Source organism: Cetorhinus maximus, chromosome 13, assembly GCF_964194155.1.
Source record: "Cetorhinus maximus chromosome 13, sCetMax3.hap1.1, whole genome shotgun sequence".
Classification (NCBI taxonomy): Eukaryota; Metazoa; Chordata; class Chondrichthyes; order Lamniformes; family Cetorhinidae; genus Cetorhinus; species Cetorhinus maximus.
The window spans coordinates 111,141,904-111,159,814 of NC_135891.1; the positions used below are offsets into that span (position 1 = coordinate 111,141,904).

The 17,911-nt window shown below is 42.3% G+C and overlaps 1 protein-coding gene and 1 long non-coding RNA gene across 2 annotated transcripts in view; one reads left to right on the top strand and one right to left on the bottom strand.

Moving 5' to 3' along the window:
* Positions 1 to 17,911, top strand: part of LOC144688957 (uncharacterized) — a 161,939-nt gene that overhangs the window by 29,149 nt on the left and 114,879 nt on the right. The window lies entirely within an intron of this gene.
* Positions 1 to 17,911, bottom strand: part of LOC144688954 (calcium/calmodulin-dependent protein kinase type IV-like) — a 178,993-nt gene that overhangs the window by 12,910 nt on the left and 148,172 nt on the right. The window contains exons 7-9 of the mRNA XM_078556024.1: positions 16,905 to 16,979; positions 6,059 to 6,134; positions 4,640 to 4,766 (exon numbers count right to left, since the gene is read on the bottom strand). Coding sequence (XP_078412150.1) covers positions 4,640 to 4,766; positions 6,059 to 6,134; positions 16,905 to 16,979 — 278 coding nt within the window. The remainder of the gene's footprint in view (positions 1 to 4,639; positions 4,767 to 6,058; positions 6,135 to 16,904; positions 16,980 to 17,911) is intronic.

Below are 17,911 nucleotides of genomic sequence, written 5' to 3' on the forward strand. Positions count from 1 at the left end.
AGAAGACAAAAAGCTAATTGTGTTAAAATTGCATCAGCAGTTTGCCTACCCTTCTTCACAAAGATTAAAAATTTTGCTAAGGGATGGCGAGTACACTAAACTTGTAGAGGATATAAGCAATAGATGTGATATATGTAAGAAATAGAGAAGGACACTGTCGCGGTCTGTAGTAAGTCTACCCTTAGCGAGGGATTTCAATTTCCAAAGTTGTGGTGATGGATTTAAAGGTACAGGATAAAGAAAAGAACATTCTTATTTTATATTTCGTAGATTTGGCCACAAGGGTTAGCCAGTCGACAATCATACACAGTAAAGAAAATAATTGTGGATCAAGTAATGGAAAAGTGGATAGGGACTGGATTGGGACCACCAGCAAAATTCCTCACTGATAATGGGGTGGGGAATGTGTTAACGATGAGTTTCAGGATATGCGCGAAAACTTAAATATAATCGTTATGAATACAGTAACAGAAAGCCCTTTTAGTAACAGTGTGTGAAAGGAATCACGCGGTGATAGATGAGATGCTTCGTAAAATATTGGTAGATAGACCAAACTGTAAATTAACATCAGCTCTAGCGTGGGCTGTCCACACCAAGAGTTCACTGCAAATGGTTGGGGGCTGTAGTCCATATTAGTTAGTTTTTGGTAGAACCCCAAAAATTCCTTTAGTCTCGAGTGATCAGTCCCCAGCTTGGGAGGGAACCACCATTAGTTGTACCTTTTCTGAACATTTGAATGCACTACACGAGGGTAGAAGAGCGTTCCTTAAAGCCGAAGTTTCAGAAAGAATTCGGTGAGCTCTAAGACACGATGTATGACCATCAAAGTATTTTCAATCAGGGAGACAGGGTATACTATAAACGAGAAAGAATTAATGAGTGGAAAGGCCCAGGAAAGATTATAGGTAAAGATGGTAAAACAATCATTTTATAACATGGGAACCAGACTATTCGGGTACACTCATTAAGGTTAGTTGGCGCAGACTACAAATTTGCAGGTTCAGAAACTGTTGTATGAAGGGATGAGGAACCATGCACTTCTCATACGCATATGTTCATTGATTGTGAGGACCAAGTAGCTGAAGTTGACAGGTTATCTGAAGACGGAGACTAATTTGGATGAACAAGATGAGGTGATTTATCCCAGAGGACAACTGCTGAAAGTTGGCACTAAAGTTACATACTTGCCAGAAGGGGCCAGTCAATGGCAGGATGCAATGATTGTAGGTAGAGCAGGGAAATGTATGAGATAAATGACAGGAGGTTAAGCCTATTGATTGGGAACATGAAGTACAAAAACGGAAGGCATGGAAACGCAGTATCAGTTCAGACAGTGGCTCTGGGAGTGAACATGCCTCTAGGAAGAGATCGCGAACTGTTGAAAGAACATTGATAAACGGGAGCGGGAGTTCAAACAGTAACAGTCTGGAGCATGATAGAAGGCAGAATAGAGGGTGTAGCTTAACAAGGTCAAGGAAAATGGCTCAGACTGGTAATGTTACAAGAAACAAGCCCATGTAATCAAGAAGTCTTTGAATAAATTAGACGATAAATTAATAAAGGATGTCAAACAGCAAGATTTGCATAGTTGGAAAAAATTTTGGGTATACACAGAGCCGCCAGATCAGGGGCAATCAGTTCAGTCTCATAGATAGATATGCACAGAAAAGGTACTTCCTGATGGGACTTATAAAGCTAAAGCCAGGCCAGTGGCGTAAGAGTTTGAAGAAAAATTGGGTGACCGGGATGTAAGAGTAGATTCACCCAAGGCAGGAAAAGTTATGCTGAAGATCTTTTTAGCTCTATTAGCTACAAATGCCTGGGATTGTTATTCCATTGATATTAAAGCTGCGTTTTTGCAGGGACATCAACTTCGAAGGGAAATTTTTCTCCGTCCACTGAAAGAGGCGCCAAACACAGAAGGGACTGTTTGGAAGCTAGCTAAATGCGTAAATGGTTTAATAATGCCTCCAGAGTTTGGTATTTCTCAGTGAGGTCAGTTTTGTTAGAGTTGGGCTGTCTTCAGTTGGAAGCAGACACGGCAATTTTTTTTGGCACCATGGAGGGATACTTGCAGGCATCTTTATGATGCATGTAGATAATTTTTGTGTGGGGTATATTTTTTAAAAGAATTCTTGCAAGGCGAGGGGACCTCACAGTTCGGCCATCTTTTAGGCTCTCAGCAAATTTGAAACGGTTGTCATTAATGGGCTCAGGACGGAATTTAAAATTGGAAGTCAAGCTTTGGGTGCACTTAAGTACATTGGATTGGAAATCAGGCAGAGCGATCACACGTCCTTATACGTCAGCAATCCTACTTGGAGAACATTAATCCCGTTGCAGTTAGTCATGGTAGGGCCTCCCAGAAAGGTACAGGAACTTCTGAAACGGAAAAAGAGGAACTCAGAATTCTAATTGGGCAACTCAATTGGCTAGGCAAACAAACAAGGCTGGATGTCAGTTTTGACGTTTTGGAATTGAGCACTAAAACGAATGATCCCAAGGTTGAAGAAATCATTCAGGCAAACAAAACATTGACAAAATTAAAAGTGGAGCAGTGTGTTTTGAAATTACCATCTTTGGGTGATCTTAGAAAAATGGAATTGTGTTTAGTGAGGCATCTTATGCAAATCTATGTGATGGATTTTCACATGCAGGAGGATTTATCATGTTTCTCATGGTAGGGGGGGAAAGGCACATGTTGCTCTTTGGCATGGGAATCTATAAAGATACAAAGAGCTGTAAAAAGTACATTGGCAGTGGAGACTCTCGCCCTTGTTGAGGCAGTAAATATGGAATTCTTTATATCAAAGATACTGGCAGAAATTTTAAATGGAAAAGGGTATTCAGGAACGGTACCTATCGAATGTCTTACAAATAATACGTCACTTTGGGCAAATGTTCATTCTATGAAGTGTGTTAACGAGAAGAAATTGCGAATTGACACTACAAGCTTAAAACAGATGCTTGAGAATAAAGAGATTGTCAAGATCAAATAGATTGATAGCAGTTACCAATTATCTGACTGCTTTACCAAAAGAGGAGCGAGCTCCAAGAAGTTATTAGAGATCCTCAAAGAGGGACATCTTTTTCTTTAAGAATACTGCTTTTGTGTGGACATATCTGTCCATGTTTTCTCTTTTTTTTACGGAGGGGAATAAGGTGAATTTATTGAATGAAGAATACATTGTTTTTTTGTGATTATATAAATTTAAGGATTACTTTTTAAGAAGAGTGGAATCTGTTGGGGAAGGAAACAGTTAAAGGCGTTCAATTGCTAATTATTAGTTAACAACCTAAGTGCCCATTTGGTTGTACAAAAGGGATAACAGGTGAAACTAGTTCTGTCTGTAGAGAAGTTTATGAACTAAAAATAAAACTCTATCCCAAGGAGTAAGTCTTGGTCTTTATTGCCTAACAGCTATTGGAGTTTAACATCCAAGAACCACAACCATCTTCCTTTGTGCTAGGTATGACCCTAACCAGCAGAGAGTTTTCCTCCTGATTCCCTTGTCTCTATATTTTTGCTAGGGCTCCTTGATGCCACACTCGGTCAAATGCTGCCTTGGTGTCAAGGGCAATCACTCTCACCTCATCTGTGGGGTTCAGCTGTTTTGTCCATGTTTGAACCAAGGCTGTAATAAGGTGAGAAACTTAGTGACCCTGGCAGAACCCAAACTGAGCATCAGTGAGCAGATTATTGCTAGGCAAGTGCTGCTTGATAGCACTGTTGATGACCCCTTCCATCACTTTACTGATGACCGAGAGGAGACTGATGGGGCGGTAATTGCAGTGAAACCATACAATAACCACTTGGGGACCTTTTACATCCACTTGAAAGGGCTGACACAGTCCACAGTTTAACATCTCATCTGAAAGACGACACCTTCAATAGTGCAGTCACTCACTCCGCACTGCACTGGAGTGTCACTTGATTTTTGTTCTCAAATCCTTGAATCCACCAACCTTCTGACTCGGAGGCAAAATTGCTATCAACTGAACCATAGCTGATACACAGGTATGACTGTGAATGACGGTTATGGAAATCAAGTTGATTACCTCTAAAATCAAAAAGATTATAGAAGTAAAATAGTCTGCTGTTCTGATGCAAGTGCTAGGCCATACAGACTGAAGATCCTAAAATTAATTCCTAGATTGTACTGAGTTGGTTGATCTATAGAGTTAGGTTGCAGATCAGCCATGATCTCATTGAAAGGCAGAAGAGACTCAAAGGGCTAAATAGCCTCCTCCTGTTCCCATCTTGGCTGTTAGCCACTGCAATTAACTTCGAAAGCCCAGGCTAAAGAGGGGGAGATCTGTGACTATTCCCGTTCTCAATCACTATCCATGAACTAATGCCTTCAGGTGAGGAGGGCAAAAATGTGTGGCATAAAGGTGCTGCTGTCAGATGTTATCTCATCTCCTGGGTGATGTATTGGACTGTACAATATATCAGTATAACAAAAGCTAGGAGTGTCTCATTATTAGGGGTAACTTCAAGTTCATTCATGGAGTTTAGCAGCTCTGAAATCCCTCTTTGACTTACTGTCATATAATTCATGAACCATCAGCCTATTATTTTAGAGATGCACGGCATATGTGCTTTAAAGGTGCATTCTCAGATTCCTGAAATACGTACCAGATCCTTTGCATTTAGAGACACATCATCCCACCAGGGGGAGACAAACTCATAGTCACAGTTCAAGATCCTGCTGTACATATACTGGTCTCCCCTTGCATCAAAAAATGGTTCAAACCCACAGAGTCTAGGAAAGATAACAAAATATACCTGACAGTGAATATTTTAATACAAAGTGAAATTCAAATGCAAATGTAATAATTAGGGCAAGTGATTTGTGGTGGTAGGTGTTATTGTTTACAAAACAACACCTCAAAATTTCAGAACTTAAACAAAAAAATCAGGGTACACTCTGCAGGCCAGATCTTCCTCTTTTGTGTCTGGGCATAAGAACTTGGCCAAGCAAAAGCATGTTTTGGCTCAAGCTGCGCACAATTTCTGTCCATGAATTGAAACAGCAGAACCCAATGTTACCCATTATAAAATGTGGATACTCGACTAACCATAATGTTGGATGCCTCCTTAGAAGCACCCAAATCACAACATGTTATACTTTCAGTTGCATTGTGCAGTGATCAAGAGTAAGGGTACTCTGACTAACTGCACCTGACAAAGTAGCAACCATTATTGTGGGCCCTTGGCACACCTACCTGGCAATGATTGCAGGAATCTCTCATTAGGGTCTGATTTGGCTGAGATACAGGTGCAGGGCTGGGCCAACTGCTGCAAGGCCACGTATGCAGACCGTGCAGCACTGGTTTGGCACATTCAGTGATACTAATGTTCAGCTGTGGCCTGAAACTTGACACTATCTCTATACAGGCATGCTGCAAGTTCACCTAAGGGAATGTTAATTGGAGTGGCAAATGGACCACTGTCATCACAAGCACCTTCTGCTTGCTGCACCACCACTGCTTTAGCAGAACACATCAAATATTGGAAGGAAGGACTTATGAATGCTGGTTTGCTTCATGTAGGTGCACGTAAGGATTAGGCAGAGGTAAAACAACTGACAAAAATTCCTTTCTCTTTCTATGAAGTCAGAATAGAAGGGGGTGAAGGCAAGAAGCATCTACCTTCATTTTGGCTTATTTACACCAAAATAAAATAGCAGTAATTTTAAAAACAGAGCCTGAAAAATTTCTGAAATTTGCAAAAGACATATGGCTTTTAAAAAGTGGCATTACATTTTCACATTTGCTAAAACAGCTTTAACAGTAGGTTACCACAATTTATGCGTTTTCTCATCAGCTTTAGAATAATTCAGCTAAGAAGATGGCTACAATTAATAATTCCAGCAGTTCAAATTAGTGCCAGCATGAAACCAAGCCCCAAGGTTGGTTTGGTTGGTGTTATCTCAGTTTTGGCATCCATAATTTTGACAAAACATATTTTGTATTAGTGGCTGGGGCCCAAGTTCCTTGCAACAGTATAACCATGGCACATCTAACTGTGTAACCATTTTTGAAGCACACTTACAAGATGTAAGTTATGACTCCAACAGACCACATATCCACCTCCGGCCCATAGGTGCAACCTCGCAGAATCTCAGGTGCTAAAATAAAATGGAAAATAATACAAAGGCATTAATATCTTAGGCATTAAATACATATTGTTAAGCCTCAGAAATAAAAACAGAAAATGTTGGAAATATTCAGCAGGTCTGGTGGCATCTGTGGAGAGAGAAACAGAGTTAACAAGTTGGTGACCCTTTGTTAAAACTGGGAATACTTAGAGATTTATCAATTTTTAAGTAAGCCACGGAAAGGGACAGGGGAGGAAAGAACAAAAGGGAAGATCTGTGATAGGTTGGAAGGCAGGAAAGGTTAAATAATAAAAGGGATGATGGGGCAAGGCAATAGGAGATGTCAGTGAGACAAGTAAAGAAACAAAGGATGGGTTTAGAGATGTAAATGGGAATAGCAGAATCAGTTCAAACAACTGCATAAGAACTGTACCATCTCCAAGTACTCCCTGTTCTGACGAAAGGTCATTGATTTGAAACATTGGGCGGAGCCTTCTGCACTTAGTCCCTGCCAGAATACGGAACCATTTGCGGGTCAGGAATCCGTTTTACTAGTTGGTGAGGAATATATAGCAAAATACCGTGGATGCTGGAAATCTGAAAGACAAACAGAAAATGTTGGAAATACTTAGCAGGTCTGGCAGCATCTAGGGAGTGAAACAGAGTCAATGTTTCAGGTCAGCGATCTTTCATCAGAACTGGGAAAAGTTAGAAATGTAATTGGTTTTGAGCTAGTGAAAGCGGGGAGGGTGGGACGAATAAAAGAGAAAATCTGTGACAGGGTGGATGGTAGGAGGGATTAAATAACAAAAGGTTTCATGATGCAAGGCCAAAGGCAGCGGTAATGGGACAAGTAGAGGAAAAAAGGATGTGCCTAGAGGAGGTGTAAATGGCAGGATCCTGAATAATTGCTGATGGAAAGCAAACAAAAAGGAAAATAGAGCAATTAGCAAGTAAAAATACAAACCAGCAAAGAAAAGGGAAATAAAATGGAGGCAGAGGTTAGATCTGGAGGTGACGGAAATGTTGGAGAATGATCTGTTCAATATGGAGATTAGTGGGGTGGAAGGTGAGGACAAAGGGAACCTCATCTTGATTCTGGGAGCAAAGAAAAGGGGTGAGAGCAGCAATGCATGAAATAGAATGGACATGCTCGAGAGCCCTGTCAACCATGGTGGGGGAGGGTGGACACCTCAGTTGAGGGATAAGGAAGCACTAGTATGGAAGGTTGCATTGCCTGAACAGATGATACGGAGATGGAGAAACTGGGAGAATAGAATGGAGACCTTATGGGAAGCAGGATATGATAAAGTGCCAAAGTAGCTTTGGGAGTCAATGGGGGGCTTATAATGAATGTTGGTTCATAGTCCATCTCCGGAAATGAAGACAGAGAAGTCAAGGAAAGAAGAGTGGAGATAGACTATGTAAAGACAAGAGAACAGTGGAAATTGGAAGCAGAGTGGATGACATTTTTCATTTCAGAGCGAAAGCCTTAAACACCTCTGGGACAGTCAACAATGTACTGGAAAAAGAGGTGAGGGAGTGGACCTGAGTAGGAGTGGAACAAAAAATGTTCTACATAACCCACAAAAAGGCAGGTATAACTAGGACCCATGTGGGGATCTATAGCAACACCTTTTATTTAGAGGAAGTGAGTGGAGTTGAACAAGTTATTCAATGGAGAACAGTTTCAGCCGGGTGGAAGAGGGTGATGGGGGACTGGTTGGGCCTGTTCAAAGAAGGAGGGGAAAGCTCTTAAAGCGACCTGGCAGGAGATGAAGGTGTAGAGGGGTTGGACATCCATGGTGATAAGGAAACAGCCAGAGCAGGAAACTGGAAACTGTTAAAGTAGTGGTGAGCAATGGAAGAGTCATGTATGTTGGTGGGAAGAGGCTGAACAAGAGGACAAAAATAGATTAAAGATAGGAAGAAAGTCAGTGGGGGCAGGAACAGTTGAAATAATGGACAGGATTTTCCCTTTGGACTTTGGGACCTCATAAGTTAGGGTGAAACAGGAGTCAGACATCCACACTTTGTAGGAAACAGTCACCCAGCAGTGATGTTTCCCGAATTAGCCAATAAGTAATTGAACTCTGATGCGTATTTTTAAAAATTCATTCTCCAGATGTGGGTGGCACTGGAATGGCCAGCATTTATTATCCACCCCTAAACAGCTGAGTAGCTTACCACTTCAGAAGGCAGTTCAGAGTCAACCACCTGGGACTTGACTCATATGTGGTATAGTCCAGACCAAGCAAGGAAGTCAGGTTTCCATCCACAAAGGACATTAATGAAAGGTTGGGTTTTTACAATAGCTTCATGATCACTTTTACTGAAAATAGATTTTTATTTCCAGTTTTTTAAAATCTGCACTCAAATTCCCAAACTGCCATGATGGGATTAGAACTCACATTCTCATAATTACTAGAGTAGTAACATAATCACTAGGTTACAGTATCCATTCACCGCATTAGTGCTGAACTAAGTTAACTTCTAGAAGATACAAGAGAGCAGTTCACTGATGCCCTGCATTGTCTCTGTTGGGGAAGGCCTGTCACTTAACTGACCAACGTTGGATCTTCCCTGGGATTTAGGAATGTAGGCTGAAATCCCATTCCCCCAACACCCGCCTCGAGCATTGCCAACCAATCAGAGGCCGGCAGCTATCAATTCCAACGTGGACCCAGACCGCAGGTGAGTGAGGGCGGGATAGGGTCACGAGGAGGGAGTCAGAAGAAAAGGCAGAGGGGTGGCTCTCAGCGGGGACCCTCCTTCCCAGTGCCACGTCCCTTGATAAGGCATGAGTGACTTTGAACAAGACCCCCTCCTGCCACCGAAAGCCTGCAAGCGAACCAGGCAGGGTTTCTTTTTGAGCTCCCCGCGTGACAACTCCCTACCTGGCGCCGCTCATTGCTTATCAGCAGTGGCAGGATGAGGCCCTTAAGTGGGCATTAAGTGGCACCCTCCCTCCTGATTAAATGCCCCCCCTGCCTCCAAACTCACCACCTGGATGGACATTAAATTCTGCCCTCTGTTTCTAAGCAGAAAGCAGAGGAAAAAGCAGTAGAGACTCACAATGCGGTGATTCTGCTCCCTTTCCATTACCCAAAGATTTCCATTACCCAAAGATTTCCATTATCTGCAGCTTAGGCGTAGTGGCTCTGCCCAAATCAGGCATAACACTACAAATGAGACGGCAGGAATATAACTTCTCATCCCACGTTGGATCATTGGGTGGGTCTCCATGTGGAGGCTGGCTTTAGGCTACTCACTGTTCAGATTGGAGGATCTGAGCAAAGGCAGCCAGCAATTACATGGAGATTGGTAAAAGCCTAGTACCTCTTTTTTCAGCTACCTGGCACCATCTACTGGTCTACAGAATTTCCAGCTACTGTTTTTGGACTGCACCCAAAAATCTCATGGCTGCTAACAACCATTGCTACTGCCGGAGTCCTGACATGCCTGCAGCAGTATCTGGCTTTCCTCTCCCAATTCCAGATGATGTTCTTGCTAGGAGTGCAGAATGGGATTGTCTGATCTAATTAACTGTGCTGAATTAAGAAGTACAGACTCAGGTCATCGAATACAATGCGTTATGCCTGACTAATGTCAGGAACCAGGCTAGGAGAAACTGGAGGAAAATTGCCCCTACTGTTTTGACCAGTTCCTGTAGTATGTTATTATCCAGCTGTGGAAAAGTGACCCAACGTTTATTGTGTGGAATTGAGCTCGAGATATCATTGATGTTCAAGGCTTATCAGATAAAATTAACAAAATCTAGAGTATGGTAGAGTATGGGTCTAATGATTTGGAACTCTGGCCTGCTCTTTCCACAGATGAAAACATTTTTTTATAGCATATTGCGATGGTGGCAGTAAATAAGAAAATGAGCAGCGGGAAATCTATTACTGTGGCACCCTTTAATTAGAAGACAACAATCTTAAAAATGTGCTGCAGGAGATTCTTTTTTTATTATAGTGTTGCAGATACTGACAGAATACTTTATATGTTCCGCTTGTTCCATATATCTGAAATGAACAGAGAGGATAACAGGAATAAATTTATCCCCATTTGCTAATTTCAAAATCTTGACATGAGCTCAGGCTGAGAGAGATAGACAATGCTAAAGCCCATTTCTACTGAGAGCTGTTTGATTCATCTTTACAGTCTTGTTTATAATCTTCTTTTCTGTTACAATGGTTGTTAACTGTGACAGGAAAGAGATTACAGTGAAGGCAGCACATCTGACACGTCCCCTCACAAAAACAGGTCACTTGACATTGCTCCATCTGTGATTGTCTCACACTTCCTAGAGATGTAACTGAAAATGAGATATACAAAGACCAATCACAGCATTGTGGATTTTTACTTCAGCTCTTGGAAGATCCAAAAATACCTTGAGTCATAGAGAATCCTTCACACAAGTACATTTACTCAGGCATTTTGCTTTTGTTAACAGAGCTATTATTTAAGTTTCAATAAATGGGAGTAGTGAAATGGTTGCAGTGGGAAGGGGTATCTAGGTATGGTTTGAATGGGGGAGAATTGAGAAGAAATGGGAGAGGTTCAGAGTGTCAGTTATGTGTGAGAACGATGTCGCAGGAGAAGCTCAAGAGTGGATTTTGAACTAAATCTTGTGTTTATTCTTCCAAGGAGATAATTGCGGGCAATATTTAGCTCATTGTCATTGGGTAGGAGCACCAAGGTGAGAATAGCCTCCCAGTGGCCTTCAGATCTGCTGATTGGCATGGGTAGGGTAGTGACTTGAAAACCTACTTGGAACAGGCCATGGACTAGTAAATCAGTGGGGATGGCATGGAAAAGTACATGTATAGTCCATTTCATGAGCTGACTGGTAGGGGAGGCATTTCACTGAAGCCAAAAAAGTAGCCAATGAGTGGGTGCCCAAAGCAGAGGAGGTACAGAGGATGCAAACCTGTGGGAGAGAAAAGATAGCAGGATTGCAAATGGGGACTGAAACATTGCAATGGCAGCAGAATGGACCCTATATGGGAACCTCACTAGTCTTCTGAAGCAGCAGGGAGAAGCTGAAACAGTGAAGGAAGAAAGATGGGAACATTTTAATTAGAAAAAACACAGTTAAAGAAAGATGAAGGTCTACAGATAACCTTTACAAACCATGTGAATATGTGTGATATGTCTAGTAAGATGTGGCATTTTGCATGACATGAAATGTGCATTTTTTACAATGGAATTTCCTGTAAGAAGAGATTTAAATAAGGATTTAGAATGGAATGCACTTGAGCTTCCCTCTGCTGCTTCAGAAGACCAGTGAGGATCTTGCAGCTCCTTCCCAATGTTTCAGCATCCTTCTCTTAATTTCTATCCTATCTGAAACATGCCTTCTCATCTGTCCTGTTCCCTTGACCCTATTCCCACCAAACTGTTGACCAACCAGCTTCCCTTCCTGGCTCCCACATTAGCTGATATTGGGTGTTAACAATTCCTTTTCCTCAGGTACTGTCCCCCACCTCTTCAATCTGCCATCATCACATACCTCCTCAAAAAAAATACCCCCTCTGTCGTTGCAAAAAACTGCCACATTCCCAACTGTTCTTCTCTTGAAAGTCCTTGAACATGTTGTTGCCTCCCAAATCTGTGCCCACTTTTTCTGCAACTCCATGATTGCAACTTTTCACTCAGGTATCCAACCTGTCACAGCACGGAAACAGTCCCAATTAAAGTCACAAACGACATCTTTTGTGACTGTGACCAGTTTCTCCTCATGATTCTCAACTTGTGTGCAACCTTTGACACAGTTAACTACACTATCCTCCCCCAACACCTCTACTCCGTCATCTATCTGGGTGGGACTGCTGTTGCCTGGGTCCAATCCTACCTTTCTAGTTGTAGCCAGAGAATCATCCACAATGGCTTCTCTCCCTGTTCCTGCATCACTACCTCTGGAGTCTCTCAAGGATCTATCCTTGGACCCCTCCTATTTTTCATCAACATGCTGTCCAACATACACAACATCAACTTCCACATAAATACTGAGGACACTCAGATTACCTCATCACCATCTCTCTTGACCCCTCCACTGCCTCTGATTTGTCAGGTTGCTTGTCCGACATCCAGTACTAGATGTGCAGAAGTTTTCTTTAACTAAATATTGAGGAGACATAAACCATTGTCTTTGCTCTCCATTACAAGCTCCGTACGTTAGGCACCTACTCCATCTCTCTCCCTGATCACTGTCCAAGGCTGAATCAGATATTGGAATCTTGGCATCCTATGTGACCCCAAAATGAGCTCCTGGTCCCACATACACTCAGTCACCAAGACAGCCTACTCCCGCCTCCATAACATCACCCATTTCAGTCCCTGCCTCAAATCATCTGCAGTTGCTGTTTATTACTAAGGAAATTAAGGGATTTGGGGATAATGTGCGAAGGTAGAATCGATTTAGAAGATCAGCAATGATCATATTGTATGATGGAGCTGGTTAGAAGGGTCGAATGGCCTACTTCTGCTCCTACTTCTTATGTTTTGCATGTTCTTAGGAAAGCCTCATTCATGCCTTTGTTACTTACAGGCTTCACTATTCCAGTCCTCTCCTGGTCAGCCCCCCATCTTCCAACCTCCTTACACTTGAGCTCACCAAAGCTCTGCTACCATATCCTAACTTGCACCAAGTCCTATTCATCCAGTACCTCTGTGCCAGTTGTCCTACGTTGTATACCCGTCTGGAAATGCCTCAATTTTAAAATTCTGATTCTTTTTAAAAAATTGATCCATATGGACAACCCTTGGAAATCTTTGCGCTTCTACAATTCTGGCCTCTTGTGCATTCCCGCTTTTTCTTGTCTTAAGCTGCCTAAGCCCTAGGGTCTAGGATTCCCTGCTTAAACCTCTCCACCTTGTTAGTACTCTTTCCTCCTTTAAGACACTCCTTGAAACCTAGCTCTTTGACTGAGTTTTTGGTCATTTGCCTTGATATCTCCCTATGTGGCTTGGTGTCAAATATTATTTGATAACGCTACTGTGAAACCTTGGAACTATTTATGTTACACTTTAGCTCCTGATGCCAATTGGCCAGGTGCCAGGAACAGTTGCACACGCGCACTCAGCTAGCACTGCATCTGCCGGTGCATGTACAGTCTTCCATCGCTCATGCCATTGGTGTGCATCGTCAACGGGTGCGAGTACTGGTTTGCGCCTGCATGAGAAGTGACATCACTCGCTCAGCTACTCTCTCCGGCATGCCCTGTTCATCGCTGGCCCACTCCCTCTACTGTTCCCAACCTTTGTGGCCCTCTGCCGAGATCTCACTGGCTCTCTCTCAAGCCCCTGCCATGCAGTGCACACATCTCGGCGACTGTGGAAAGCTGCGGTCTATTTGGCACCGATGATGATCAGTTATTTCAGGGTGCCAAAATAACACTGCATCTCATTACATGCATGCCTATCTAGATATCTTTCACACCACAATCAGCTTTTGAAAGATTCTAATGCAGGAAATTATATAGCGTAAGCACATGTGAACATGTCTGCAGTCTAGGAATTAATAATGCACAGCAAAGTGTAACCATGTAGGCAGAGTTTATTGACTGCTATTTGGGTTGCTTATACTGGGGCTAACATGGCACTCTAATCTAGACAGAATTCCGTAAATCTGCTTCAGCTTTTCTACACAGCTGTATTTTAATAATTAGAGCTCTTCAGTTGCTGGCTTTGATGTCACAGGCAGTGCAACTACATGTACAGGAAGTGCACCCTCTGCAGACGTGGCATCACCAAACTCAGCCAGTATGTTCAGGCATCCTATATCTAAAATCCACCTAGCTGTAAAACATATAACAACAGCTTGCATATAAAATACAATAAAATAAAATACAATAAAATACTTGTATGCTATATAGCTAGCTGGATGAATTTTAATTAGGTATAGGAAGCGACATAGATATGATAATAGCAGTGTGCACATCTTAAGGTATAATTCAATTACAAGAATTTGGGTGAACCAAATCAGCTGCAAGAATAAAATTCAGGCCATTTATGAGTAGATGTGATAGAGTTGCAAAACTGAGAGACTCCCTTAAATGTCTGGGAATAAAAACTGATACCATTCACATTACCTTATTTTTACATTTATTTTTACCATTAAGCAACAAAGGTGGCATACATGAACTAATCACAAGGTGAAGAATATGATTTTGATCATTTAGCTCATTCATGCAGAAAAAACATGAACGGGCTGCCGCAGCAACACAGCATTTCAGTGTTTCTTAAATGACTCCAAGGCCTTTGACTCCAATTACCCTAATTGGATGTCTGCTCCAAGTATTCATCACTATTTGTATGAAAAAAATCTTCCTGATATAAACCTAATATTGCTATCACCATCTTGGACCTGTACCCTTTATGGTTAATAAGAAAATGAAAGGCTTGTAGTTATATCAAGCCATGTGATTGGAACAACAGCATTAATGTTAGGCACACTGTTAAGCCCTGATTTTAACTGCCATAGCCGACCAGTAAGTGGCATACAGAGAGTTAGATCCTTACCTAATTAGACCTTGCTGGCCTCATACCACACAATATTTTAATAGGCATTCTTGCACCAGGCAGACAAGGGCCTTGTTGAAATTCAAATATCAGGGTACGATGACATAATTTGGATCCTGACTATATCTTAACTGTGGCCAGCTGTTTTTGGCACCCGGTGCCAGCCGTGCCAGGAGCACTGGGAATAAAGGTGCCTCAGAAGAGCAGTAAAAATGTAAGTAATTTTTAAAAATGGTTTCTCTTTGGCCTGAGGGCAGAAGGAGTGCTCTTCTAGGCCCTACGTGCAAACATGGGCCTCAGGCTTCTCTTCTCTTACAGCAATTGTCCACCATCCCCCCTCTCATCATTGAACTGACTGCTGGGCACTGCTCCAATGGATGCCCAGTCACAGTTTCCTGCCAAGCTTGCAAGCCTGTAATCTATGGTACTGGGTTTGGGTAGGAGTTGAGCCTGGTCTATTTAAGCAAGGCTTGGTAATTAAAATGATCCAGGCCTCACAGGATGAGCCTTATGCTCCCCCAATCCAGCCCCATGCTTGCCTCTCTCTCCCCAGCAGTTAGAATCTGGGCTTTAGTGATAGATTATTTAGTTTGAAATATGTATAGCAGAAGTTATCACAGCAGCAAGAGTGAGTTATCACTTTCTTAGGAGTAAATCAGCAAAGTGATGGAAGGTGTTGTCGACAGTGCTATCCAGTGGCATTTACACAGATTGACTGCCCTTGACATCAAGGCAGCATTTGACTGAGTGTGACATCAAGGAGCCCTAGCAAAACTGAAGTCAATGGGAATCGGGGGAAAACCTCTCCATTGGTTGGAGTCAACCTAGCACAAAGGAAGATGGTTGTGGTTATTGGAGATCAATCATTTTAGTCCCAGGATATTTAGTCCCACTGCAGGAGTTCCTCAGGGTGGTGTCCTAGGCCCAACCATCTTCAGCTGCTTCATCAATGACCTTCCCTCCATCATAAAGTCGGAAGTGGGGATGTTCGCTGATGATTGCACGATGTTCAGCACCATTTTCGATTCCTCAGATACTAAAGAGGTCCGTGTCCATATGTAGCAAGACCTGGACAATACTCAGGGTTGGGCTGATAAGTGGCAAGTAACATTTGTGCCACACAAATACCAGGCAATGACCATCTCCAATAAGAGAGAATTAACTTCCCTTGACATTAAATGGCATTACCATCGCTGAATCCACCACTATATATACCCTGGGGGTCGCCATTGACCAGCCATTTAAATACTGTGGCTACAACAGCAGGTCAAAGGCTAGGAATTCTGTGGCGAGTAAATCACCTCCTGACTCCCAAAGCCTGTCCACCATCTACAAGGCACAGGAGTGTGATGGAATGCTCTCTACTTGCCTGGATGAGTGCAGCTGGACACCATCAGAACAAAGCAGCCTGCTTGATTGGCACCCTATCCACCACATTCAACATTCATTCCCTCCACCGCCGATGCACAGTGGCAGCAGTGTGTATCATCTAAAAGATTCACAACAGTAACTCACCAAGGTTCCCTCGACAGCACCTTCCAAACCTGCAACCTCTATCACCTAGAAGGGCAAGGGCAGCAGATGCATGGGAACACCTGCATGTTTTCCACCAAGCCACACTACATCTTGACTTGGAACTATATCGCTGTTCCTTCAATTTCACTGGGTCAAAATCCTTGAGCTCCCTTCCTGACAGCACTGTTGGTGTTCCTACAACACATGGATTGCAGTGGTTCAAGAAGGCAACTCACCACCACCTTCTCTAGGGCAATTAAGGATGGGTAATAAATGCTGGTCTAGCCAGCGTTGCCTGCATCTCACGAACAAATAATTTTTAAAAAACTCATCAGTTTCAGCAGACTTTGCATAAGTTAAACCAATGCCTGGATTTTCCAGACACTAAAAGATATGTTCTGCTGTGGGACAGAATGCTGGTTATGTTGCTGCATTTGAATCAATTTTACAAGAAACAATGGTACATTTGTAGCTATTCAGTAATCACTTAGGTATTACTTTGATTATTAGTCTCATGGGAATATTCCAGTATCATTGTGAAAATGTAACTTGCTCCCATGGAATAATATAGAAAGTGAGCACGTCACTCTCCCCACGATTTGCTTGCTTCCCTCTGTCCTAACAAACAGCACTCAATTCAGAGGAAGCCTTTCTGTCGTAAGGACATATGGTTTGTATAGTTTGTGTTCCTCAGGTATTTTTGCATTAAAATGTCACAGCTTTCATTAGACATTCAATGAAATCCTGTCCACTTACCACAATATCCAGGAGTCCCACAAACTGTCTTCATGGTAACCTGCTCATTCACAATTTTGGACAGACCAAAGTCAGCTAAAATAACAAGAAAGATAGAGTAGGATCTTGGTGCATTAGCAGTTTGTACAATGTCTTTGTGCTTGTTGTTATTGTAAAAACAAGGGGTTTGTGTCACTGTCTATAAAAATTATTGTTAGGTATTATGGTAGCATCAGTGCTGACAAACCAACATTGAAGTGCCCAACAGCCCAGTGACCTGTGCACCTACTTTAATAATTGCTTTTTGGCGCAGTAGAAAGGTACAAGTAACTCCATGTCAGAGATAGCACTTTGTTGCTAAGGGCAACAGTACAGTTTTAAAAAGTCAGTAAATTATTTAGTTATAACTGAAAAATCTCTACAGGGTTAAGAAAATCCAGAAAGTATAGAGAGGAAACATACTTCTAATCTTGACAGTTCTTTTTGCAGAATGGTCTCTATCATGATAGGGCCACAGTTACGAATCAAGAAACTAACTACACATGCTGAAAATATGAAATAAAAATTGAAACTATTGGAAATACACAACAGGTTATCCAGTATCTGAAAAGTGAAAGCACTTTGGGTAGAAATCCAAGAGCTAATTTTCTTAGTCGCTGAGAGCATGCACACTGGAAAATTAGATTTTCTTTGTCAGAATGTCATAGATGTGAAAAAGGAGTCTGTACCCAAAACATTTGTTTGTCTTCTCTTTTCAAATGCTGTCTATTGTATTTTGTATTTTTATTTTTTAAAAATGGGAGTGTTTTTAACAAATCTTCAATGATGTGATAGAACCGGGATTTAGTTCCCTTGAGGGGGGGTTCCCCTTGCCCCACCAGTTGGAGAACCGGTGGGAACCCCACACTGCTTCCATAGGAGAGGTCCAACATGATTTAACCTGGCCAACGTTGGGCCTTCCATGGGAGTTAGGGCTCTGGGGGCGGAAATCCTGCTCCCTCAGAGATGCTGGCCAATCAGAGGCCGGC